A 24,079-nucleotide genomic window follows, 5' to 3' on the forward strand; every position below is an offset into this window, starting at 1 on the left:
AGCACCCAGTGTGACCGCTGAGCGGCCTGCAGGCGCCCGCCCCAGCACCCGGTGACCCGCCAGCACCCAGTGTGACCACTGAGCGGCCTCCAGGCGCCCGCCCCAGCACCCGGTGACCCGCCAGCACCCAGTGTGACCGCTGATTAGCCTCCAGGCGCCCGCACCAGGCACCCGGTGACCCGCCAGCACCCAGTGTGACCGCTGATTGGCCTCCAGGCGCCGCCCCAGCACCCGGCGCTGCCCGCGAGGCCCCGGCCCCACCGGAGGCCGCTCCTGCCCCGACCGGGCAGCCCTGGGGCGGCCGTGGCAGCGGGGCTCCCGGCTCGGCCTGAGCCTGCACCTCCAGGCTTCGGCCACTGCGGGCAGCTGGGGCGGGGAGGCCCGTGCGGGAGGCCCCGGCTGCGTGGGGGCGAGGCCCGGCCGGCCAGCCCCAGGGCCCAGGCAGGACCGGGTCCGCGGGGCCAGCGCGGGGGCCTTAGCGGCTCTGCCCCCGCGTCCTGCTGGCCCTGTGCATGGGGGTCACCTTCCCGCCCAGCACCCGGCCTCCCCCCCTTTGCATGGGGGCCCCCGCGCAGGAGGGCGCCGATGCCCCCCGCACCGTCTCTGGCCTCCCGCAAGCCGGGTCCGAGCAGCGCCGTCTGGGGGCGTTTAATGTCGGGGCGCCTGGGAGGCCCGAGCCCGCAGCGGGCCGGGCGTGGCGGGGTGCGGGGCACCCCTGGGCGGGGAGGAGGCCCCGCGGCCTAGGAGCGCGGCTCCCGCGCGGCGCGGGCCAGGAAGGCGCGGAAGGCGCGGGCGGAGGCGGCGGAGGCGGCCGGGTGCGGGACCAGCACGTCCTTGTCCACGTCGTCGGACACCAGCTGCGCCACGGCCTGCAGGACGTCCTGCGGGAGGCGGGCGTCAGGGGGTGCCGGGAGGGCCCCGCAGCCGCGCCCCCGCGCCGGCACCGGGCCGAGGGCCCCCCGCGCCCCCCCGCCGAGGGCCCCGCCGCCCCCCGCGCCCCCCGCACCGGGCCGAGGGCCCCCCGCGCCCCCGCGCCCCCCCGCCGAGGGCCCCGCCGCCCCCCGCGCCCCCCGCACCGGGCACTGGGCCGAGGGCCCCGCCGCGTCCTGCGCCGCCCGCTGCCGACGCTCCTCGATGCTCAGGCTCCAGTGGCGGCTCCGGCGCGGGGCCCCGGGCGGCTCGCTCACCTGCGGGGACAGGCAGCGTCCCCCGCGGCCCTCGAGGCACCGGCCCGCCCGCCCGGGGGTGAGCACGGGCCTCGTCCGTGGCGCCACAGACTTCTGTTGCTGAAGGCCCCCGCCCCCCAACCGGGGCCCAGCCCCTCCCCCACGCCGCTCGGGGACCCCGCGGCCGGCGGGGCTCCTTCCTGGGGACCCGCAGGGGTGCAGAGCGCGCCCAGGCAGGGCCGGGAAGCGGGATCCGCCCACGGGCTCCGGGCAGCCCTGCGCGGGCCGGCACCACTCACCTCTGCGCAGCGGAACCGAACCGAACCGGGCCGACCACCCGCGGATGGACAGTCTGAGGCCGGAGCCGCGGCGTGCAGACGGCTCGCCCCCCTCGTTTTCCCGGGTTGGGGTCTCCACGGAGGAGAGGACGTGGCGAGGGCTTCGCGCGCAGGGGCGCTGTCCGGCTAGGATGGGGTGCCCCGCCCGCGGGTTCGGGTGGCTTCCCGCGCGGAAAGGCTGAGTCCTGGGCGGCGCACACGCCCGGGCTGCGCGCGAGGCAGCTGATGGACTCTCACCGCTGAGGTCTCTCTCCCCCGCTCCCTTCCTCTCTCCGAAGCCAATAAAGGCATATTTAAAAATGTTTATTGACTTCAGAGAAAGGGAGAGAGAGAAACACCGATGGGCTGCCTCCTGCGCCCCCACTGGGAGCTGAGCCTGCAGCCTGCCCGGGAATCACACCGTGGTCTCCTGGGTCCTAGGTGGCCAGGCCAGGCGGGCTTGGTTCACCTACTTCCTTTGCCCTTTTCTTGAAAGGTATTTTGCCGGGCACAGGACTCCAGGGTGATGGCTTATGCTCAGCACACACCTGTCATTCTACCCGCCAAGCTTCCTGTCACGGTCGCTCCTTTGAAGGGTCCCCACTTAGATGCTTTTAGGATCTTCGCTTCGTCTTCGGGGTCCCGCAGTGTGGCTCCCATGGTTCTAGGTATGGACGCCTTTCACTTCTTCTGCTCGGCGTCGGGTGGCCGGTCACTAGCATCTCACCGGCTGCCTTAGCCAGCCTCCAAGATGGCACGCACACAGCCTTGGCTCGCCCCTCACGTCCACGCTCGGGTCTTCACTAAACAGCGTGGCCCCCGGGCATTGAGGAGTGACGGTGTGACCCCACAGCTGCCGTAAGACACACAGCTTCCTCCCTGCTCTCCGCTGCATCGCTGGCTCTGGGGGAAGGCGCCTCCATGAAGGGAGGAGCCGAGGCCTCCTGCTCACGTCTGGCACTGACGTGCCAGCCCCGGGAGTGGGGCAGAGCCTCCCGCCTCATCCGAGCTTCCAGGCGACTGTCGCTGTGACTGACGTCTTGACTATAATCTCGTGAGAGGCCCCAAGCCAAAGCCACCCCGCTAAGCAGCTCCCAGGTCCCTCGCGTACAGAAAAGGGGGCAAAAGTATCTGATTGTTTTAAGCGGCTGAGTCTTGGGGACGTTTGTTTTGCAGCAATAAACACTACACTGCGGCCCTGGCCAGTTGGCTCCGTGGTTAGAGGGTCGGCCTGTGGACTGGAGGGTCCTGGCTTCAGTTCCAGCCAAGGGCAGGCACCTGGGTGGCAGGCTCGGTGCCCGGTCGGGGCGAGTTCGGGAGGCAGCCCATCGATGTCTCTACCCCCCCCTTCCTCTCTCTCTGGAAAACAATGGAAAAAATATCCTCAGGTAAAGATTAAAAAACTAAAAATAAAAAAATATATACATATATATGCTGCAGGGACACTTCGTACACTCAGGGTAAAATTTTCAAGATTCGTGAAGAGTTTGTTTTAAAAATTAGGATTGCACTGAGTTAGCTGCTTGGGGGAAACCTGGCAGGTTTAAAGCATTAAATCTTCCTGAGTGGGGCCAGCACCCCGCTGCCCCGGCAGCCCCGCTTCAGGGCTCCGCAGACAGGCTCCTGTCGAAACCTGCCGCTGACGTGAATGGACCCTTTTTTCCGTTACATTTCAGGCTATCTGTAGTGTATTGAAAAACCATTAAGTTTCAGGTGGTGATTATAAATCCAACGTTCCTCTTCTACCACTGGCGTCTGTTTTATTGGCTTCCGCGCAGTTTCCAGGGGGACAGTACTGAGCAGCCAGCGCAGCCACCTGGCCTTTCTCCGCAGGTGTTGAGAGCTCCGTTCATGTCCCTGATTTCTGCCAGGCTGTCGCATCGTCATGGTGACGCTCTGCTCCCCGCCTGCGCTGAATCTGCGAGAAACGCTCCGGGAGATCCACGCAGAAACGTCCACCCCTTCCCACCCTGTTAAGACTCAACAGAGGGGGAGAGGGAGGGGTGGCGGGGGCAGAGGAGGGAAAAGGAAGACATCTGCAACAGTGTCAACCATAAAAATAATTGGTTTTTTAAAAAATGAAAGACAACAGGTCTTTGGTTCTGTTTTTAAGGGGAAAACTGGAACGTATTAACACTACTCGTCACCCTCGAGGCCCTCGTGTGGTCCTCCTCCGGTTACGCAGAGCGTTTTGTAAGTTCCCAAGCCCCTTCCTCCTTGGGACAGTTTTCGTGGGTTTATATGCACCTTCGCTTATTCAGCACAGTCCCTGAGTAGGGCCTGTGTGCGGGGCACCCTCCTGGCCCTGGGGACGGGCTGTGACGCTGACAGAGCCCTGAGGGACTGGGGGGAGGGGCAGCCTGCCGCCAGGGCCTCTGTGCCAGGGTCAGCTCAGCCGCGGTCCCCTCCCCCCTCCCCCTCTGGGCAGAGCAGGCCTAGGGGCGAGGACTGACCTCCCAATTGGCCAGCAGTGCGGCCCACACTATTCACCCAGGGAGGCTCTGGGGCCGCCCCAGAACCTCCTTTGTGCCTGGCCGGTAGCCCAGTTGGTCGGAGCATCCTCCCAATACGCCTGCTGCTGGTTCCATCCCAGGTCAGGGCGCATACAAGCAGCAGCCAGTGGATACACAAGTAAGTGGAACAACGAATCACTCCCCCCCCCCCTTCTCTGAAATCAATAAATAAAAATTTTTGAAAAAAAATAAGAAAAAAGTTTTAAAAATCTGGGGTTGTGCGTTTGGTCATTTCTCATAGAATTGCTGTACAATCCCTTAGGTGTTTCCAAAGTCCACTGTTAGGTCCCCCCAGGCCTCCAGCTGCACCCAGGCCACCTCCTCAGCTGTGTTTGGGATGCTTCTGGTCCCCGAAGGTGGGAGAAGGGCTGTGACACCACTGGGCCCTGGGGCTCCTGGAGCTGCACCCCTGGGCCTGCCTGCGGAAGGGCTGTCCTGTCCAAGCACGGCCTTAAGCATGCTTTTGTTGTTGTTGTTGTTTAAATATGTCTTTATCGATTTCAGAGAGAGGAAGGGAGGGGGAGAGAGGAGTGAAACATCAGTGATGAGAGAGTCATTGATCATCGGCTGCCTCCTGCACGCCCCCAACTGGGGATCGAACCCACAACCTGGGCATGTGCCCTGACCTGGAATTGAACCTCGATCTCCTGGATCCTAGGTTGATGCTCAACCGCTGAGCCACGCTGGCCGGGCGGCATGCGTTTAAATGTGACAATAACCACGGGAAAAATGCAGAGGAAAACATTGAAAAATCAAGAATCCACTATCCAAAATGAACAATGCCACACTTGCTTCCGATTTCTTCCCAGAAGTAAAACAGGATTGACAGGTCCTGTTTCCTTCCTCCGCACCCTGAGCTGAGTGTGGACAGTGCCTGCTCCAGTTTGCGTTTTCCAGCCCCTGCGCCTCCGACGCGCCACAAGCTGCACGAGGCCCTGCACTGGTCTGACCTGCAGGCCAGCGGTACCGCAGGGTGGAAAACGCTGCCCCTCACTTAGAGAGCTCCTGGGACATTCCCTGTGGCTTCTGGTCGGGTAGGTCATTTGTTGCCACTGCTTTCACCTCAACTGACGGGACAGCAGGTCTGTTCTGTGTCCATCCAAGAGGCCTTCCCAGACAGCCGAGCATCCGCGCAGTCACCCCCCACCCCGCCAGCAGGGCGTGCTGGCTCTGGTCCTCGCACCTTTGCACCTTTGCTAACACTTGAATCCTCTGGTTTTCTTAGCATTTTTTTTTTTTAATATGTCGTTATTGATTTTCAGAGTGAGAAAGGGAGAGGCAGAGAGGGAGACAACGATGAAAGAGTTGATCGGCTGCCTCCCGCACGTCCCCTACTGGGGACTGAGCCTGCAACCTGGGCATGTGCCCTTGACTGCAATCCAACCGACACACTAACCACTGAGCCACACCAGCCAGGACTCCTACTGCCTTTTTGCGTCAGCCTTCCACCACGCGAACATAGAAGCAAACCTGTCTGAGTACACAGCTCTTTCGGGTCCCACACACTGACCCAGCCACATGACTAGCATCTTGTGCACCTGGCTTGTCCAGGCTCTGACCCCTATACACAGGGAATTCCTGGGCGTCTGGCTTCCTTCACTCATGGAGTGTCCCGAGTGGACAGCTGTGCCCTGTCCACTCCCACGGTGGCCGCTGTGTGGGAATTGAGCAACTGTCGGGGGAGGACTGAGAGATGCCTCCAGTTTGGGGCTGTCACGGGCAGGGTCTCTAGGAACGACTTTGTCAGACAGCCCTTCTGCTGACTGCCCACCGACCAGGTGTGAAGGACGCTGCCCCTCCTCACCGTGAGGGCAGAGCTTCCCCTGATGGGGCTCCCTGCACGTGGTGCTGCCCTACCAGCCCAGGGCGAGGCTGCTGGTGAGGACTGAAGCAGGCTCCTCTCCCTGGCCTCATGGGCCCCCACCCAAGTGCTCAGCAGAGACAGGCAGATGGCTCACAGTTATGGGAGGCAGGAGGGCTACAAGTCCACCCTGCTGCCCACCCAAGGCTCCTGGGAAGAGAGCCAAGACTCTGTGGCCGCAACCCCAGCCCCTGTTGTGCTCAGGCCCCCGTCAGCCCTGTCCATCCTCATGCACCTGACCAGCCTACCTCCAGAGCCAATTCCCACGGTTCCCGCAGGGGAGCCCTGGGGCGGCCAAGCCAGGCTGCCATCAGCTTACCCAGTCCTGAGTCTCCAGTACCTGCTGACTGCTGCTCTGGGCACCCCTCTGGCCGAAGGCTTCAGTTGGGCTGGGTGAGGGGGAGGGCAGCTCTTGAGAGGGCTGTGGTCCCGGCTTCTCTCCCGAGGGCTCTTGAAGCAAATGCTTCCCGCTGTTCATGTTCAGCTGGCGGCCTGCTTGTCTGCACCTCTGGGCTCTGGGGAAGGTCCCCAAGGCCACCTATGTTCCCATGGCTCCCTGTGCCCCCCCTGGCAGATGGAGGCAGTGCCAGGCTCTGCTAGGCTCCCCTTCCACCACTGGCCAGACAGTACTGGGTGGGCCTCAGGCCAGTGGGGCTCAACGGTGGACCCCACTAGGTGACCTGTGTCCTCAGCTCCTACTGCCACCTTTCTCCACATGGGCCCCGGAGCCTGGAGCAGCCACAGCACCCCTCCTGCTCTGCCTCCCACGGGCTCCCCCGGGGACGCCCCTCTCCAGGCCCAGGGCTCCCACCTGCCTGCTCCAGGCAGCTCCCTCCACCTGCACAGGGGCCTTCTCAGAACCCCTGAGGCCAGGGCAGCAAAGGCACAGAAGCACCCCCAGTGAGGCTGAAGGGCCCCGGCTCCCCCCACCGCCCTCCTCCCGACCCCTGTGACCTCACCTCCACGTGGCAGAACCACACCCCAAGCCAAGAGGAATCTGTTGACTGGGGGGAAGGATGGGAGTAGGGAGCTGGGGTCAGAACACACAGGGAGACTGGGCGGGGACCACTGGGGGTGCACTGGTCAGAGGAGGGCAGGCGGGGTTACAGCGGTCAGCCGGGGACAGGTGGGGTACACTGGGGTACGGAGGTTGGGGAGGAGCAGGGTACACTGGGGTACCGAGGTGGAGTGTGACGGGGTACACTGGGGTACGGAGGTTGGGGAGGGGCAGGGTACACTGGGGTACGGAGGTGGAGAAGGGCTGGGGTACACTGGGGTACGGAGGTGGGGTGTGACGGGGCACACTGGGGTACGAGGTGGAGAAGGGCTGGGGTACACTGGGGTACGGAGGTGGGGTGTGATGGGGCACACTGGGGTATGGAGGTGGGGTGTGACGGGGCACACTGGGGTATGGAGGTGGGGGAGGGGCACACTGGGGTACGGAGGTGGGGTGTGACGGGGCACACTGGGGTACGAGGTGGAGAAGGGCTGGGCTACACTGGGGTACGGAGGTGGGGTGTGACGGGGCACGCTGGGGTACGAGGTGGAGAAGGGCTGGGGTACACTGGGGTACAGAGGTGGGGGAGGAGCACACTGGGGTACGAGGTGGGGTGTGACGGAGCACACTGGGGTACGAGGTGGAGAAGGGCCGGGGTACACTGGGGTACGGAGGTGGGGGAGGGGCACACTGGGGTACGGGGTGGAGGAGGGGCACACTGGGGTACGGGTGGGGAAGGGGCACACTGGGGTACGGGGTGTGGGAGGGGCACCCTGGGGTGCGGAGGTGGGGTGGGGCGGGGCACACAGGGGTGCGGAGTGGGGGAGGGGCGCACGGGGCATCAAACGTAAGGGCCGGACGCACGGAAGTTCTGGAAAGCCCGAGGGGGCGGGGCCAAGACCGCGGAACTTCCGTTCCGCAGGCTCCTCCCCTCCGTTTCCGCTTCCGGCCCGCGGCGCGCCTGCGTCCTGGCGCCCGCCGTGTGTGTTCCGGCTGTTCGGACCGGCTGGTCCGGTTCCGTCTCCAGCGGCTCCTCTCCGCCCCGGGTTCCGGCCCCGCGCGTTCCGGGGGCGGCTCCCCGGCCGGCGCCCGCCCCCCGGGGCTCTGCCCGCGGGCTCCGCCTGCACCCGAGGAGCCGCCCCCGCGGTCCGCGTCCCGCGCCCTCCGCGCTCGGTCACCGCCGGCTTTGGCTCCTGGTCCCCTCTGCGCGAAGTGCTTCCGAGCGACTCCGCGCGGGGCAGAGGCGCCCCTGCGGCCGAGCCGCCCCAGGACCGCGCGCCGGGCCGAGTGACGGGCGCTCCGGGCCGCGGGCTCTGCGGGCGCGGGCGGATGCTCCGGGAGGGGCCCGCGGCCGGGGCGGGACGCCCCCCGGGCCCTTCCTCCGCGCCCAGCTCCGGCTGGGAGGTCGTCAGGGGCCTGCCGCCTCCCCGCCTCCCGCTGGGCGACCGCGGGGCAGCCGGCTCGGCCCGGCCGCCGGCACCCCCGTCCCAGGTTCTTCCCGGGGGGCCGGGCCCCAAGCCAGGGTCATCTCAGGCACCTGGTCCAGGCTGTGGGAGGAGGGTCCCTCAGCAAGGAGGTGCTGTTAGGAGGGGTCCGCTGCCCAGCATGCTGCCCACGGGCTGCCCTCAGGCGTGGGCCGCACCCAGGCCAGGAGCCCCAAAGCCCTTGGCCATGAGCACTCAGGCCCTGTGCAGCCGCCTGGGAGGAGGTAGCAGGTAGGTCGCGGCTATGGGCCATCTCCTGCACCCCGAGGACGGGAGGCCCCACGATGAGGAATGTGGGTCCGCCCGCGGCCGCCCCGTCCTCTGAGCACAGCCTGTGTGGCTCTCAGCCCCCTGGGTGGGCTGCCAGGGTCCCAGGGCCGCAGCTACCAAGGAGTGGGGGCTGGTGGGCGCTTCCCGTGGAGGCCTGGGGTGTGGGGTTTTGGGGGTGCAGCAGGACTGGGGAGGATGCCGGCTGCAGGTCAGGATGCCCCCCTCCTGCTCTGTGGAAAGGCTGAGGGTGTGGCTGCCATCCAGGATGGGACCCAAAACCTAAGTCTGAGGCGCCTGGCCCAGAGGCCACCGGGCCCCTGCAGGGTGCCCCTGGCTGTGCCCACAGCTCCAACAGTGCCCAGCCACCCTGCCTGAGCTTTCACCAGCCACCTCAGTGCTGCTGGGACCCACCCACTCCCCACACCCAGCAGGTGGGGCCAGGGCGAGGGCAAGGGGGCCACTGAGCTTGCTGTCTGGGTAGGTACAGCTCAGAAGCATGGTGTCTCGAGAAACCTCAGGGAGCGGGGTCGTGGGAGGCGGGTGTGGCTGGGCCAGCGCTGTGCTGGCTTTGTCCAGCCTCTGGCCACTGGGACTTCATAAGAGCGATGGATGAGTCTGGCATCTACATTGTAACATGTATTTAAAAGCATTAAAAATATCTGCTACTGTAAAACCTCCGCTGCCCCGTGGGGCTGCAGTTTATTGGGAACCACAAGTGGGTGGTGCTGGGGCCACTTGGCTGGCTGGCGGCTGGGGCCCAGGGCTGGGCTGACGGGCCTCCGTGTTCTCAGGATGCCTCCGATGGGAGGCCAACTCTTGGCCTCTGGCTGCCCAGCTCTGAGTCTGGGCACGTGCCAGAGCTGGCTCCCTGGGAAGCAGAGTCCTGGCTTCCAGGGAGGGCAGGTCGAGAAGGCGAGAACCCTTCTCGCTGGGAGTGTCGGGGGTCCTGAGGCCAAAACACACTTCCACGATTCTCCAGCTTAACACTGTCCGCCTGACCTCCCACCCGCCAGGGTGTTCTGGTTAATAAGCAGAGCAGTTGGGGGCTCCCTGTGGGGCCCCCCGTTAGTTTCCAGGTTGTGAGCACATTCACACTTAAGACGGTTTCTCTTTGTGTTTCCAGGGTCTGTCTCTGTAGTAAACTGAAATGTTAACAGGAAAGCAGCTGGGTCCTCCCGGCTCAGCCACGGCCACAGCCATGGCCACAGCGGGCAGGGCTAGAAGGTGGACTTGGAGTGTCCGAAGATGCAGATGGGGAAGTGCTTGACGTGGGAGGACCACTGGGCTGCCAGCTGGAAGAACTTCACGTCGTTCCACTCCACGCCATCAATGAGCACTGCGGGGACAAGACCACCTGACCGCCTGCCCACTGCCAGGAGAGCACACCCATCCCTTCTCAGGCCCGGGCCCAGGACAAACTGGAGGGCATCCCCCAGGGACCCCCAGATCCCGGGGGATGAGGACCTGCTGGCTGGGCCTTTCTGTGCCCACCCTCCGAGGCCACCTCCCCTGACCGAGGGGCTGCTGATCCTCACACCTTCCGTCCTAGCAGGGTCTATGGACAGGTGGAAGACACCCTCCAATTAAACCAGAGTCAGGGCAGGAAGGCAGAGTCCTCACCCCCCAACTCATCAGATGTGATCTTGTGAACAGAGAGAACCCCGAGCTCCACTTCTGTCTCAGTGTGGAGAGAACATCTGAGACTCTGAGACACAAGCTGGTCTCTCCGAGGAGCAGAGGGGCTGGGACACGACTGCTCAGAGCTTGAAAAGCTGTCCAGGGGGCCAGGCTCGTGTGACCAGCATGTCAGCAAAACAGAGGCATTTCTGAGCTGGACTCAAATGCCCAGTGTTGCTGTCCTGTGCCTCACGTCAGACAGAACCCTGGGCCACGAGTCGGCCAGCTCCTGGGGCCCCGTGCTCACCCCGCAGCATGTTCTGCTGGTGCTTGGCCGTGCAGATCAGCCGGCTGATGCCCTCGATGCACTGGCTTTTGGACTCCAGGTCCTTGTCCCTGGTTTTCTTGGGCAGAAACATCACTAGGAGGAAAGGGGGCCGTGCTGTCCGGTTGCTTCTTCAGGATGGGGGGGGCACACTGACCCCGGCACACCCGGGAACAGTCCCCCACCACACACTCACATGCACACACGCACTCATGCACACGCAGACCCACGCACACGCTCTCACGCGCACACACTCACCCTTTTTGTTCTTCTCCTTGGTGACCACAGTCATGGACATGGTGGGCGTGGCTGTGGCCTCACCACTGCTGGGCAGCCTGCTGACCTGGAGAGACCGGAAGGTGCACTTGAGTGTGTTTTTGGCGGTGGGCAGGTCCTTCTTTTCCGCGTCTCTCTTCCTGTCTGTGGGCGGGGCCGCCGTCCAGTAATCCACCTGCAGCCCCATCAGCTCGGCACCAACGCCCTGGCTGGGAAGCAGAGGGGGGCTCACTGTCCGTCCTGGTGGCGCCCGTGGTCCCCCCGGGGCTGATGCGGGCGGCAAGGTGCCAGCCAGTGCTGCCTGTGCCCCGGGGGACCTGTGGCCCCGGCCAAGGCCCAAGCTGCCCCTTGAGGCTGGAGGGCCAAGGTCATGGCCTCATCACAGGGGTGGCCCCCGTGGAGCTGGGCAGCCCTGGGACCTCGCAGCCCATGCGGCGAGAGGACCCCCGACCCCACCCAAGCTCTGCCTGTGTGACCTCTGCCCACAGGAGACCCGGAAGCAGCTCCTGGCCCCCACCTGCCACCCGGCACCTCCTCCCCGTGCTGCGGTTCCCAGACCACGTCTGGGCAGCATCCTGTTTGCTTCCTGGGGTCTGTCTCTGGCGATGCTGTCGGTCCCCTAAGCAACCCCCACCAGGACGGGGTGTCCTTGCCCGCGAGCCCACGCCCTCCCACGAGACCCTCAGCTTCCTGACACGAGGGGCGACCAGTGACCGGGGACTCGGACAGGAGGCAGGGCAGCGGGGACTGGGGCTGGAGCGGGGCTGCGTTTACCTGGGGGAGGACAGGCCCCCGCTCACTGACGGGGAGGAGGGGGGGGTGGGCGAGGCCTCCTTGGCAGCGGGAGACGTGGATGGGGGGGTGGACGACAGCACGCTGGAGCCCGAGGGGGCCGCGTCATCGGAGTCTCCTGTGGGGAGTGAGGGACAGCGCTGAGCTCCCCGGGCAGCCCCGTGGGCCCGTGGGGGGCGGGACGGCTCACTGGGCGGAGCTGCCAGGCAGCGGGCATTCGAGGAGCCTCCCTCAGGCCTCGCAGGGGCTGGTGCTGGGCAGGGTGGGCTACCTGACGTGGCTGAGGACGGTTCCACTATTCCAACTTTCACCACCTGAAAATAAAAGGCATCACTGGCAGCAGTTTGGAGGTGCTGGGGCTAACATGTGCCCCCACGGGAGCTACTGGGGTGGAGCTGGGGCCCAGCCCCTCCTGTCCGTGGGCAGAGCCAAGCTCAGGGCGGCCAATGCCTGGCGGTGAGCGGTGATGCCAGGGGGCGAGGGACCCTCACAGAAGCCGTGTTTGGGAGACTGAGTGGCAGCACGCTACGTGGCCACCCTACACTCCCAGGAGGGTCCACGGCTGCCAGTGGCCCCTGGACTGCCCTCGAGCTGTGGCCAGTGCTCAGGACGCATGTGGCCTCTGGCGGGAAGGCTGCCCTCCCCCACGGCAGAGCCTCTGGGCCTGCACGCCGGCCGGCCCTCGGTAAACAGCCTGTGCGAGTGGCCAGGCCCAGATGTCAGCGAGATCAGGACACTGGGTGAGGGAGCCCTGTCCAGCTCGGGCACAGAGGGCCCAGGGCCTGCAGAGGCGCCTGGCCCAGGCAGGCACTGCTTCGGACCCCCACCTGGGCTGACAGGGCTGCAGGACCTGTGGGATGGTGCGGGGGCTACGGAAGCTTAAAGGGAGCCAGTGACAAGTCACGCTGAGGCCCCGGGGTGGCATCTCAAGTGTCCGAGGGGCTCGTGGCGGCTGCCATCAGTGGGCAGGGGCAGGGCCTGCCCGGCACCACAGGAGGTGCCGTGGGACAGGCTGATTGGGACTAACTCCCACCAGAAAAGCCAGCAGCCGCCCTGGACGCCTGCCCAGGGAAACGGAGGCCCATCGGCCAGGCTGCCCATGGCTCTCCAAGCAGATGCCCGGGGTGGGGGGGCACACAGGGACAGACAGGCTGCAAACCCTCAGGGCAGCGGAGGCGTGGGGGAGGGAGGACTCCGGGCTCGCCGGCCACACCCCACAGCCCTGCGGCCAGGGCCTGCCCATGACACGGGGAGAGGACACGAGCTTTAAGATGGGGAAGGTTCAAAAACGGACCGGTCCTCAGCTTCAAATGATAGGAAAGGGTCTGAAAAATCAACTTAGTGCAAAATCAGACCGATACAACTTGACCTGCTGGCAGGTTCAGCTCCCCAGGCGGCGGGATGCAGGGGTGCTTTGGGCAAGGCCACCGCCCACACCGAGCTACTCACCCCCACGAAGGGAATAAACTTCTGCGAGGACTCCTCGTCGGGGCTGCAGGCAAGGAGACAGTCACGCTGCGGCGGGCCAGCCGCGCCCTCCACACCCGCCCCACACCCGCCCGCAGGGAGGAGGGCAGGCCTCGGGCAGCGCAGCCTCCAGGAGGAACCTGCTCTCCATCCCCCGGGATGGTCCAGGTGCCCAGGTGCCCAGCCCAGCCTGGAGGGAGGGGCTTGCCTGTCACTGGAACCCCAGGGAACAGTCTGGCCTCTAGCAATTGGGGGCGACCGTCCTAAAGCCCCGTGAGGCTGAGGCAGGGCCCGCTCCCCAGGCCGCTGGCCCTGGTGACAAGGTGCACACGCCACATCCTAACTGTGACACCCAAGAGCAGCCGCAGGAGAGACCCAGGCTTCCGGCTGTGTGGCTGCCGTGAGCCATGGCGTGTGGTGAGCGGTGAGTAGTCTGCACTAGTCCTGGCAAAACCACGGCCTCCCGGAAACTGAGGTCCCCACCCAGGCGAAGGCCGCGGGGGTGGGGGGCACGGGCCCCTCCTGCAGCAGGCTGCCCACTGACTGGCGGCCACCTTGCCAGGGGATGCGGTCAAGGGGCTCTCAGGAGCCGGGCTTGCAGCCTCGTGGGCAGCTGGAAGAGTCTGCCCCGGCCTTTGGAAAGGTCCACAGGGCAGGGTCCGCCCAACCCTCTGTCTCCCATGGCCTCAGGAATGGCGGTGCCTTCCCGCCCTCCTCCGTGGCTGGCGGCATCTCTCTGGTCAAGGTCCAGCTTTGGGTCACTGTCCCAGCTCTGATCCTCCCGCCTCCTTTCCCCAAACCTTGGAGCCTGACACCAGAGCGCGACTCCTGCAGGGGAGCAGCCACTGTGCCCTGCCCTGGCCCGAGGGGCGTCACCCCAGAGCCTTGCAACACCCCCGCCCCATGCTGCCCTATAGAGTGCGCCCACCAGCTGGACCAGCAGGCCAGGCCCCGGGCAGCACAGTACGCAGGTGGAGCAGTGTCCAAGGCCGGTGCTGCCCGAGGGGCTGCCCTGCCCGGGCACCTGTGTGAGGGGACAGCACCCCCCCCCCGGCATCACACGGACATGAGGACCCATGGCCTCCACCCCTGTGCCACGTCACCTTAGCAGGACACCCAGAAAATGTGTTTGGATAAAACAACCCACACATTCAGTCTGTTCCACCGAAAACACCCAAGTTCCCAGCCCTTCCCTGTTCTCTGAAGGGAACACAGTTGAAAGAGGAAAGATCCCTTTTCTCCATCCAAATAGCAAAGCCGGCCTCTGCATGCGAGGTGGACAGGCAGGTGGTCCTGGGGCTCCCTGGCCCAGCGCCCAGCAGGCTCCAGCCCACGGGCCACATGCCCTCAGCCAGCCTGTCCCCTCAGCCTTCCCCCGAGAGGTACGCAGGGAGGCAGACGAGGGCCCCAAGGGGCCAAGATGGAAGAAACGGCACGACACAGGGATGTTGCTGGAATTCTCAAAGCCAAGCCTCAGCACGGGCCATGCAGACGACACCCAGCCTCCACATGGGCCTGGGGCACAGGGGTGACACCGGCTCACCACGGACCCCTCACCCAACCCGACACAGAGGGGACACTCGTCCTTGGGTCTTGCTCATGACGGGCACATGAGCTCCACCTTCGCTTCAAGGCTGCGATGTGGGGGCTGGGGCGCCGAGCACCCCTCGCCTGGGAGCTGCCAGGCCGCACATGGCAGGTGTCTCTGACCTTGGGCTGGGAACTGGTCATCAACAGGGCTCTCCCTGCAGATGCTCTTGGCGTCTCGGGCTGGAGAGGGGCCAGGAGGAGATGGCCAGGAGAGCTGTGCTCTCTCCTGGGTCTCCTGGGTGGACAGAAGGGTGTCCTCTGTCCCAGCAGGCAAGGGCTGATCCCTGACCTCCAAGCCCTGGATTCTGAGGGTGGCCAACATGCGGGGCCCTCAAGGGCTCCATCCAGGGCATTTGGAGCCCCCACCCCACCCCTAAGCACCAGTGTCACCCCTGTAACGCGGAAGTGGGGTGGCAGGCATGGGAGCAGGGAGGGCCGGGGTCCCCCAAAGCCCTGGTTTGCTGCTCAGACCAGTCACCTGGGGGAGAGATGAGAGGCCGGGCCCAGGCAGCGGGGCATGCTGCGGAGTCCCCACGCTACGGCGAACAGGGAGCAGCTGCCATGGCCACAGAACACTGGGGGTGGGTCAGCGGGGTACCACGGCTGGTCTTTCTAGAGCCCCTAGGCTTGTTTAGCAGGACAGGCTGAGGCCCTCCTCCTGGAGGCCACCCAGGACCCAATGACCCTGCCCTGGGGGGCTTTCCCAGGAGAGCACATGCCCCAGGACCGAGGGCAGAAGGCACCCCAAAGGAGGGACCAGAGGGCCTGTGAGAAAGGCAGCCTGCGGGTGCTCAGGGCTGCGTCCTCAACAGACAGGTTTCGAGAGGGTGGAGCCACCTTGGGGGTGAAGAGCCCTTTACCAGAAGTGGGGAGCTCCCAGCAGCCTGGCCACAGAACTTCGCTGGAAAACCCTCTGCTCAGGGGCGCTGACCACTGTGTCACCGGCAAGTCCCGCCCTCGCTCACCTCCCATCTCCACGTGTCAGGTTGACATGAATCCTGTCTTCCCCTGGGAACCCAGCTCCCGACCCCCCAGTGCTGGGAGCAAAGCCCACACGTGGCGAGGGGTCCGTGGTCAGGGTCAGTGGCTCGAGCTATGGTCAGGGCCATGCTCCTGAGTTAAGCAGCAGCACTAGACGTGGCTTCAGAAACACGCACTGAGAGTCCGGACTGGCCACGTCTTAAACCAAATCTCTGGACTAAGGCCGACAAGGAGACCGGCCGGCCGCAGGGCCCGGATCCACAAATGGGTGGGCGGCCGAGCAAGGGTCGTATGCTCCTCCCCCCGGGTGGGAGGCCGGCAGCAGGGGGAGTGAGCCTGGGGTGCCGGCGCTCCAGGAGGCACCCCAGTCGCCAGCACTGCTAAACAGCCCTAAAGACCAGCCTGGACGGGGGGCAGGCCCAACAGCAGTACCTGAGAGTAAAGTCAAAGTGGAAGTTCTTTTTCCTTCCAGAAAGCCGCCAGGAGAGAAAACACGACATGTTACCGAGCACTCGGCAGGGAGCCGAGGGCCGGACAGGCTGTGGCCCCTCGAAGCCACTAAGCCGCCAAGCCAACCCCGATCTCCTGCTGCAGGCAGCCAGCTCCGGCCCTCCCACAGGCTCAAAGAGCTTTACTCTGATTGGGGGCAGAGCCAGCCCCGTAAGCTCACCTTCCTGACAAGCCCTGGTCCCCCCGGGACTCCCCAGAGGACCTGCCGTGTCCGAGGCCTGGCCCAGGGAGCCACCTAGTCTCCTAAACCACCTGAACTCTGGCCTGTGTGCCAGGCTCCCCCACCCAGGCCAGGCAGTGGACCCTGCTCGATGGCAGCCCTGGCCCCGGCTCCACTCCTGACCACCGACTGTCCTGCTCTGGGCAGGGAGAGAGCAAGTCTCCCGGCCTGGGACGCCCTGGCTGCTGGAGCAGGTGCTGGACTCGAAAGAGCAGGTCACCGCTGGGCACAGTGACAGCTGCTCTTTTAACTTTTATTATGAGAAATTATAACACACACGGAAACGGAAACACCGCCAGCACATTCTAGTTCCCCGCTGGGGTCAGTGAAGGGTCCTGCCGGCGAGGACAAGATGGCCTTACCACAGTCCAGGTCAGGCCCACCCCACGGCCCGCTGGGTCTGTCCCCGAGGGCCATCACTCAGGGCCAGTGATGGGTCACCCGAGGAGCCAGGACACCTGGGTCTGCAGTGTGGGTTGGGCACCCGCTGGCCTGCCCTCGCCCCCCCAGGCCGGGCCCTCCAGGTACCTCTTCTGCTTGTAGGTGAGCATGGCCTCGGCGATGGGCAGCTGGTGGGCGCAGTTGGCCCCCGCGATGTACTGAGTGATCCTTGACACGATGTCCAGCGTGTCCTGCACTGCACGAGGCGGCCACACAGGGTTGTGAGAGGTCATGAGGGGCCACGATGGGCCCCACTCAACCTCCGCTTTCTGAGGCCACCCAGCGCCCTGGGACCCAGAGGCAGCCGCCATCCTCACCGGGTCCTTGCTGCTCTGGCCAATCCCGAAGAGCCAACCCCCAGGGCCCCTGGCCATGCCTCTCCCAGCCCAGCCCCCAGTCAGCAGGCTCAGGCTCACGGGGGTAGAGGAAAGGGTCCTGGCCGGGGCCTCGTCTGTGGACACCCTGCCCAGGTGTGGCCAGGGCCTGAGAGACATGGGCACGGGGGCCCTGTCCTGGGAGATGACGGACCCTTCTCCTAACGGGCGTGTGTGTGCGTGTGTGGTGTGGACGCCCGGCCTCACCGGCGCTCTGGGCCTCCAGCTTGTTGAACAGGTCCCGCCAGGCCAGGTCCTGGAAGAAGTTGTTGTAGCGGTAATCCACGGAGCCCAGGTACCTGGCCACGGGGTGGGAACCTGTGGGCGGGACAGCGTCAGGGGGTGGGACCCGCCTGCAGCTCTGCACCTGCCTGGCTGTGCTGGGCGGCTGGGGCAGGCGCCCCCCAGGGCCCCTAACTTCCCAGCGACAGGCACGGTCAGCGTTCACCAGACGGTGAGCAGGCTCAAGCCACGGGTTTGCTGACTGAGGGCCAGTGGCTGACCCTGGGCTGCGTTTCTGCGACAGGAACAAATCTAGCCGCAAGTCCTCCCGGAGGGACCCAGGGCTCACCCAGCGGGATGACCAGGAAGCGCATGTAGCCCAGCCAGTCGGGCGTCTTGTGGGACAGCTGCTCCACGAAGAGCCGTAGCACCGCGCTGAGGTAGTGCTGCGCCCCGGCCACCGCGATCTTCACGGGCGTCGGGGGCTGGGAGTTGCAGTTGCAGCTGGGTCGCGGGCAGGACAGAGGGACAGATGCCTCAGGGACCCGTCCTCACAGGAGGACCGTCCCCACTGCCCGTGGCCCTGCTGCAGCCGCACGCCCCGGCCCCAGGGAGCCCTACGGAGGCCACTTCCCGCCAGGCAGCCCGCCCCAGGGTGCGGCTGGGAAGGCTGGGAGCAGGGACCCCCACAGCGGAGCGGGGGGAACTCACTATCGCTGTATCCGCGAGACAATGGTGCTGAAGGCGGCCTGGACGTCGGCGGCGGAGCAGGTGCACACCACGGGCAGCGAGTGCCGCTGCAGGACGTCCGACAGGAACTAGGGGCAAGGGCGACCGTGGGCCTCGGGCGTGGCCCCCCCGCCCCCCCAGGGAGGACGCCGGCCCCACCTGCCCCTGCCAGTCGGAGGTGTTGACAAGGATGATGCTCTCGGGCAGCCGGTCGTCGGAGACGAGAATGTGGTTCAGCTGGTCGTACACGGTCTTCCTGGGGATCTGCAGACACAGCCCGTCCACACCGGGCGGGGGCCCCGCCATGACCCCCCGCAGCCAGCCACCGTGGGCAGCGCTCGGCTCCGCAGAGGCCACCAGGGCAAAGGCGCCCGGGCCCGGGCAGCGGAGCAGCGCACGGGGAGGCCGGCGCCCAGCTGCCCCGCCCTCCGCGGCCCGGCGCCCTGCCCACCTGCAGCTGGCTCCGCGTATCCGGGCAGCGCTCGTTGTCCAGGCTGTTGGCTCGCTCGTTCTGTGGCCGCGCCGGCTGCCGCTCCTTCAGGGACGTGCTCCGGCCTCGGCGGCCGGCCTGCTTCCCCTCGGACCTGTGGGGGCCAGGACAGGCTGGGGCCGGCCCCCGTCCTCACTGCCCCAGCTCTCCCGGAGCCTTGCCCCGGGCTCAGCAGGGTGCAGCCCCCACAGGGCACCCAGCAGCAGCCCTGGTGCTGCACACAGGCACCTGCCACAGGGCTGCAGGTGATGGGGCCAACGGGGCCTTTCCTGCCCGTGGAGCAGGAACCCAGAACCGCCGGCGGCCACAGCGCGGCCCCATCAGGCAGCCAGTGACAGGGTAGAGGGAGGGGGGTCGGGGCCGTGTGGGCCTCCGAGGGGCCCAGAAACCTGCGTGCCCCCCGAGTGGTTCTCTTCAGCAGACAGGCCTGGCGCGGGAGCGTCCACACCCCAAGCCGAGTCCTTCCCACACAGCACTGCCCGGCCACCCGCCTCCCGGGGCGGCCTGTCACCTGGTGGAGGGGATCACGAGGGACTCGGTCTTGGTGATCCGCCCGCTGGGCGGCAGCCTCTCGGTGAACACGTCCAGGGCGGAGGGCTCTGGCTCCGGGCTGTCCTCGGGCTGCGGGGGCTGCAGCGGCGGCTCCCCGGGGGCGGGCGTGCTCTGCGGGGAGGGAGGCGGCCGTGGGGAATGCGCGCGGGGCTCCGGCCTGTGGGAGCGTTCAGCCTCCCGTAGGCGGGTGGCTCCCTGCGTGTGGACACGGCCGCACGCGGCCCTGGGACTGAGCTGACCTGACACCCCACCACTGGCCCTGGTCTGGGCGCCCCAGGAGGCCAGTACCAAACCCCCAAAACCCGCCCCATGCCCCAGGACACCCTCCTTGGGAACCCCTGAGGGCAGCAGGAACCAATTGGCGCCACTGGGCCTGTGCCAGCAGCAACTCAGGGCGAGCCCGCTGTCCACAGGCGGCCAGGCTCTCATGGTGGTTCCACACTGGGTCAGACCCCTAAGGCAGCGCATAGTAGGCCTGCGCTCGAACGCTGAGCGAGCACGGCCGTGCGGCTTACGTGGGCCACCGGGTCGCAGATGCCGTCGCCTGGCTGCTTGCCGCCCAGGGCCCGCGCCTTCTCGGGCATGTCAGCCTGCACGGACGAGACGGGAGTCAGGCCGCGTGCCTCGGAGGCACCGGGATACGGCCGGGGTTTCACGGACGTGGGCCCAGGGCTGCCGGGGACAGTCGCCAGGGAGCACACCAGCCTGGCTTCCCAGCATCAGCGTGCACGTGGCCCGGTGACCACAACACGGCGGGAGAGCGGGGCACCCACCGGGCTTGGAGGCTCCCTCTGACTCCGGGCGCTGTGGATGCTGCCGATCTCCGTCTGCGAGCTGGAGTGCGACAGGCCTTCGAAGTACGGCCTGGGCGTGGGGAGAGAGGGGCTACCGTCCGGGACCCGCCCACACAAGGCAAAGCTGGGGCTCCTGGCAGAGCAGCGTCCCCAGAAGGCCCCCACTGAGCTCCTCCACAGCTATGAGGTGAGCCTAGGTCCCTGAAAGCCAGGGGCACAGGTGACAGCTGCACCCCACAATCCCGTCAGTGTGGGAACAAGGGAACCCACAAACAGCACACAGAGGCACCATCCACAAGAACCGGCCAACCCGGCTGTCCAGCCACATGCCCAGTCCCGGCAGACAGAGAACCGTGGAGGGTGGAGGCAACTTACAGACTCAAGGGACTCAGAGGACAGTTCACGCTAAAATGTTGGGGGACACGTTCAGTGTTTGCTGACAAAGCCACAGGGAACGTGGAAATGCGGGGGTGGGACCAGCATGAGGCAGGCAGGGTCGGGGCCCTGAGACGCTCGCCCCAGAACTGTGCACCTTCCCTCCTGGCCCCTCCTGGGATGGGCACCTTGCCTGGGGACCGTGGGAGCACCCCCGCCCTGTACCCTCAGAGCCGGCCCCTCTGTCCCTCACACCACTGCCCCGTGGGTCCCCGAAGCTTTCCGGGGTTCAGCCTGGATCCTGCTGTTCGCTTTCTCCCAAACGCCTGCTGGGATCCACACGTCCTGTCCTCCCCACCCTGGGCCCCCGGGCGCCCCCCACCTGAGCTTGGGCTTGGGGGTGCTGAGGACGCTGTCGTCATCTTCCATGTCTGGGCCGCTGTCGCTGGGGTTCTCCATGTCCAGCGTGTCGTACAGAAGGTCCAGGTCCTCCTCCGCCTCGGGGACATGCTCCGCAGGGTCCTGCTCTGAGTCCAGGACCTACGGCGAGAGCAACGTGAGGGCTCGGGAAGGGAGCCCACGGGACAGGGGAAGGGCAGAGCCACACACACCCTCCCCCAGCTGCTCCATCAGCCCAGTCACCCCGACACCAGGCGATCCCCAGGGATCCCGCCCTCCTGGGCCCGTGCTTGGCCGAGGGGAGCCAGCAGCCCATGGCCGGCTGCCACGTCCCTCATTCCCCGCCAGCAACCCCCTTTCACTGCCGGGTCGCAGCCACGGCAGGAAGGACCCAGGTCTAGCCCATCACGGTGGGCGGGCGTGGGGAGCATCCCGGCGTCTGCAGTTACACACGAAGCTCCAGGGGCCACCTGCCAGTCTCCACGTGCACGGCTTCCACCTCGTAGGCAAAACCCAGCCTCGCATTTAACCGCCTGAGGCCAGCCCTGTCCCGGGGGCCCGCCTCCTCGTCACCTGGGGCCGCCTGGCGTCTTCGTGGTCCTCACCCGCGTTTCCTGAGTGACCAGGGTGCCAGGCCCCTCTCACGGGCTTTCTGCCCACCTGTTTCTTCTTTGGAGGACGTGTCGGGCCTGGCCCTCTGCCGCCTGTTCACCGGGCGGGAGTTTCAATAGGGCTGCCTTCCCGGGTCGGCCGTGTTCTCTACTTGCAAAAATGTCCCATTTTATAGGCTCTCATTGCCTTTTCTTTTCTTTTTTCAATTGATTGGGGGAGAGAGGGAGGCTGATGTGTTGCCCCACGTGGTTGCACATCACTGGTTGATTCCTGTTTGTGCCCTGACCAGGGATCGAACCCGCAACCTTGTCGTATGGGGATGACGCTCTGGCCAACGAGCCGCCGGCCGGTCTGTTCCACCTTCCTGACGGCGGGGGGGCCGCCTTAGACCGTGACGCTGTGCTGCTCGCCTGGCAGACCCCTGGCTGACTCACGGCTTCTGCAGGTTGTAGTTTCGGCCCCTCCACGTGGCCTCTGATCCATTTTGTGTCGGCCTTTGGCAGGTGAGGGTGGGGCCGGCTTCATGCTTCACACGAGGACGCCGGTTGTTCTGCCCTCTGAGCTGTGAGAGCCGTTTCCCCACAACTGTCCCTCCCTGTGAGCTGGGCGAGCCGTTTCCCGAGCACTGGCCTCGTGGTGGAAACCGCTGCCTGGACAGGTCACTCACCTCCTCGGACACTTTGAACCTGCGCAGCAGGGCCACGACTTTCTGCTTGAAGTTCTGTTGCTGCAAGAGGAGGGGAAGGAATCAGAACCTGGGGAGCCACCTCCTGGAGGACCTGGGAGGCCGGCTGGGCCGGGCCGCCAGGCTCACTTACACCGGCCACGATATTTATGAGCTCAAATGTACTCTCGCAAGTTTAACAGGCATTTTCATGAGCATTTAAGCCACGGCTGTGGGCAGACTCAGAATGGACGGAGGAGGGGACCCTGCACGGTTCTTCCAGGAGCCGACACCTGCGGCGGCCGGGTCACTGGCCCCTCCCCAGGCTCCGCCTCCCTGGCAGGCCTCAGGCCGGGAGCTCCTGAGTGCTCCGCTCTGGCTGCTCTCGGCCACCCTTGAGGTGGGCGAACCCTGCAGACGGAGGCCCATGCTCCCCGGCTCCCCAGTCACAGCTGTGGGGCAGCTGCACCCGACCCACTGGGACCGGCCGGAGCAGAGGCTGTGGCTGTGCGTGGACAGGGCGGGGGCAGCTGGGAGCAGCTGGGAGCTAGGGGCTCTCCCATGAGCTGGGGGGCCAGTGGGGACCTTCTGGGACAGGCTGAGGTCCCTGCCGGGGCTTCTTCCCAGAGAATTGGCACAGCCCCGCCGAGCTCGCTGAGCCATGTGGGCCGGATGCTGAACAGGGACAGGACTGGCCTCACCCGGGGCACATCTGGGCACAGGTGGGGCGGGGTCGGCACGGGGACACCCCCCCGACTCTCGCCTGCCAGAGCGGCTCTAGCTAAGGGCTGAGCACCACGCAGACTCCCCCAGGCCCAGGCCATGCGACCCGGGATGGCCCCTCACTTCCTGACCCTCCTGAGGCTCAACCTGCCTGCACCCCCAGGCTGGGCGCCCCCCCCGCCTCCTCCAACATTAGTAAAACCAGGTTCCACCGACCCTGGTCATGGACGTGGTTCTCACTGTCGATCGCCGCTGCTGGGGCTTCCCTACGTCAGAGTCGTCTTCATCTAGGTCCTGCGGGGACACGGGGTGCCTGAGGCCGGGCGGCTGCTGGATGCCACAGGGCCCTTCCCTGTGCTGACACTGGGGGCTGTCGCCCAGGTGCCCCCAGCGCCGCTGATGCACTCGGGGCCGGGCTCCTAGCGCCCCACCCCCACCCTCCTGTGGCAGCTCCGGGGGTGCTGGGCCCACCCACTGGGGTCTCGGTGGAGCTGAGCCTGCTGCCGGGGCCCCGCCACACTACCTGCCCGTGTGCGGCGTCGTCACTGGCCTCCTGTTCAGAGGAGAAGCTCTCATACTCCTCCTCGGAGTAGTTATCTGCGGAACGAGCACACGGAAGGGTAAGGGCCACAGGGTTCCGCCTGGTGGGGGACAATGAGGCCAGGACCCAGTGACAGGCCCCAGCTGCGCAGGGAGCAGGCGGAGGAGCCTGGGCGGCCCTGGCAGGGGCGGGGGCTGTGCTTCTCCATCGACGTGCCCCCTCCACACCCAGGAGGCCCCTCGGCCCTTCTTGCCCAGCACAGGTTTCAGCTGGGATTTCATGCTCGACTGGGCCCCCGTCTGCCCCCTCACCCCACAGGTACAGTGACTCCAACTGTGACAGTGGTGACAGGCCACACCAGGACCCATACCCAGACCCTGGAAGGCACCACAGTCGGCCCCATGACCTCTGCTCACTGACGATGCCACGGCTCCCGAGGGCAGAGCTGGGATGCCCCGCAGCCAGGCCAGAGCAACCGCAAAGCTCAGGAGGACGGCCGGGAGGCGGCAGACAGGCAGCAAGTGGCACCGCCTGCGGCTGCACTCACCCGTGGCCTTGGCCTTGGGGCCGGCCTGCATGGTGCTGTCCTCGTGGTCGATGGGCTGGCTGGACAGGGAGAAGATCCAGATCTCGGCCACCTTGGCGGAGGCCTCCTTGACGCTGCTGCAGAGGCTCAGCACCTGGCCGCCCTCGGGGGGCCGCTGCATCACCTGGGGGGGGGCACCGTTCCAGAGAGGACCACGGAGCAGAGGCGTGGTGGTGGGAGACGTGGCCAAG

At 66.1% G+C, this 24,079-nt stretch overlaps 2 protein-coding genes across 2 annotated transcripts in view; both read right to left on the reverse strand.

Annotated features, from left to right (window-relative positions):
- Nucleotides 1-740: 740 nt before the first annotated feature.
- TEX22 (testis expressed 22) lies at nucleotides 741-6,949 on the reverse strand. Its single transcript, XM_087817824.1, has 4 exons — nucleotides 6,817-6,949; nucleotides 6,177-6,372; nucleotides 1,077-1,187; nucleotides 741-881 (listed from the first exon to the last, which is right to left on the reverse strand). Exons 2-4 carry the CDS (start codon nucleotides 6,333-6,335, stop codon nucleotides 741-743), a joined length of 411 nt encoding a protein of 136 aa, XP_087673950.1. The 5' UTR covers nucleotides 6,336-6,372; nucleotides 6,817-6,949.
- Nucleotides 6,950-9,271: 2,322 nt separating this feature from the next.
- Nucleotides 9,272-24,079, reverse strand: part of PACS2 (phosphofurin acidic cluster sorting protein 2) — a 36,650-nt gene continuing 21,842 nt past the window's right edge. The window contains exons 5-24 of the mRNA XM_087817852.1: nucleotides 23,850-24,012; nucleotides 23,285-23,358; nucleotides 22,978-23,055; nucleotides 22,042-22,101; nucleotides 20,746-20,903; nucleotides 19,968-20,058; nucleotides 19,710-19,784; nucleotides 19,154-19,305; nucleotides 18,604-18,736; nucleotides 18,312-18,416; nucleotides 18,135-18,241; nucleotides 17,773-17,927; nucleotides 17,409-17,519; nucleotides 16,915-17,023; nucleotides 13,068-13,110; nucleotides 11,890-11,932; nucleotides 11,601-11,736; nucleotides 10,809-11,035; nucleotides 10,533-10,646; nucleotides 9,272-9,944 (exon numbers count right to left, since the gene is read on the reverse strand). Of these exons, the coding sequence (XP_087673978.1) occupies nucleotides 9,826-9,944; nucleotides 10,533-10,646; nucleotides 10,809-11,035; nucleotides 11,601-11,736; nucleotides 11,890-11,932; nucleotides 13,068-13,110; nucleotides 16,915-17,023; nucleotides 17,409-17,519; nucleotides 17,773-17,927; nucleotides 18,135-18,241; nucleotides 18,312-18,416; nucleotides 18,604-18,736; nucleotides 19,154-19,305; nucleotides 19,710-19,784; nucleotides 19,968-20,058; nucleotides 20,746-20,903; nucleotides 22,042-22,101; nucleotides 22,978-23,055; nucleotides 23,285-23,358; nucleotides 23,850-24,012 (2,253 nt within the window). The 3' untranslated portion in view covers nucleotides 9,272-9,825. The remainder of the gene's footprint in view (nucleotides 9,945-10,532; nucleotides 10,647-10,808; nucleotides 11,036-11,600; nucleotides 11,737-11,889; nucleotides 11,933-13,067; nucleotides 13,111-16,914; nucleotides 17,024-17,408; nucleotides 17,520-17,772; nucleotides 17,928-18,134; nucleotides 18,242-18,311; nucleotides 18,417-18,603; nucleotides 18,737-19,153; nucleotides 19,306-19,709; nucleotides 19,785-19,967; nucleotides 20,059-20,745; nucleotides 20,904-22,041; nucleotides 22,102-22,977; nucleotides 23,056-23,284; nucleotides 23,359-23,849; nucleotides 24,013-24,079) is intronic.

Source organism: Miniopterus natalensis, chromosome 1 (genome assembly GCF_054644295.1).
Source record: "Miniopterus natalensis isolate mMinNat1 chromosome 1, mMinNat1.hap1, whole genome shotgun sequence".
NCBI classification, from domain to species: Eukaryota; Metazoa; Chordata; class Mammalia; order Chiroptera; family Miniopteridae; genus Miniopterus; species Miniopterus natalensis.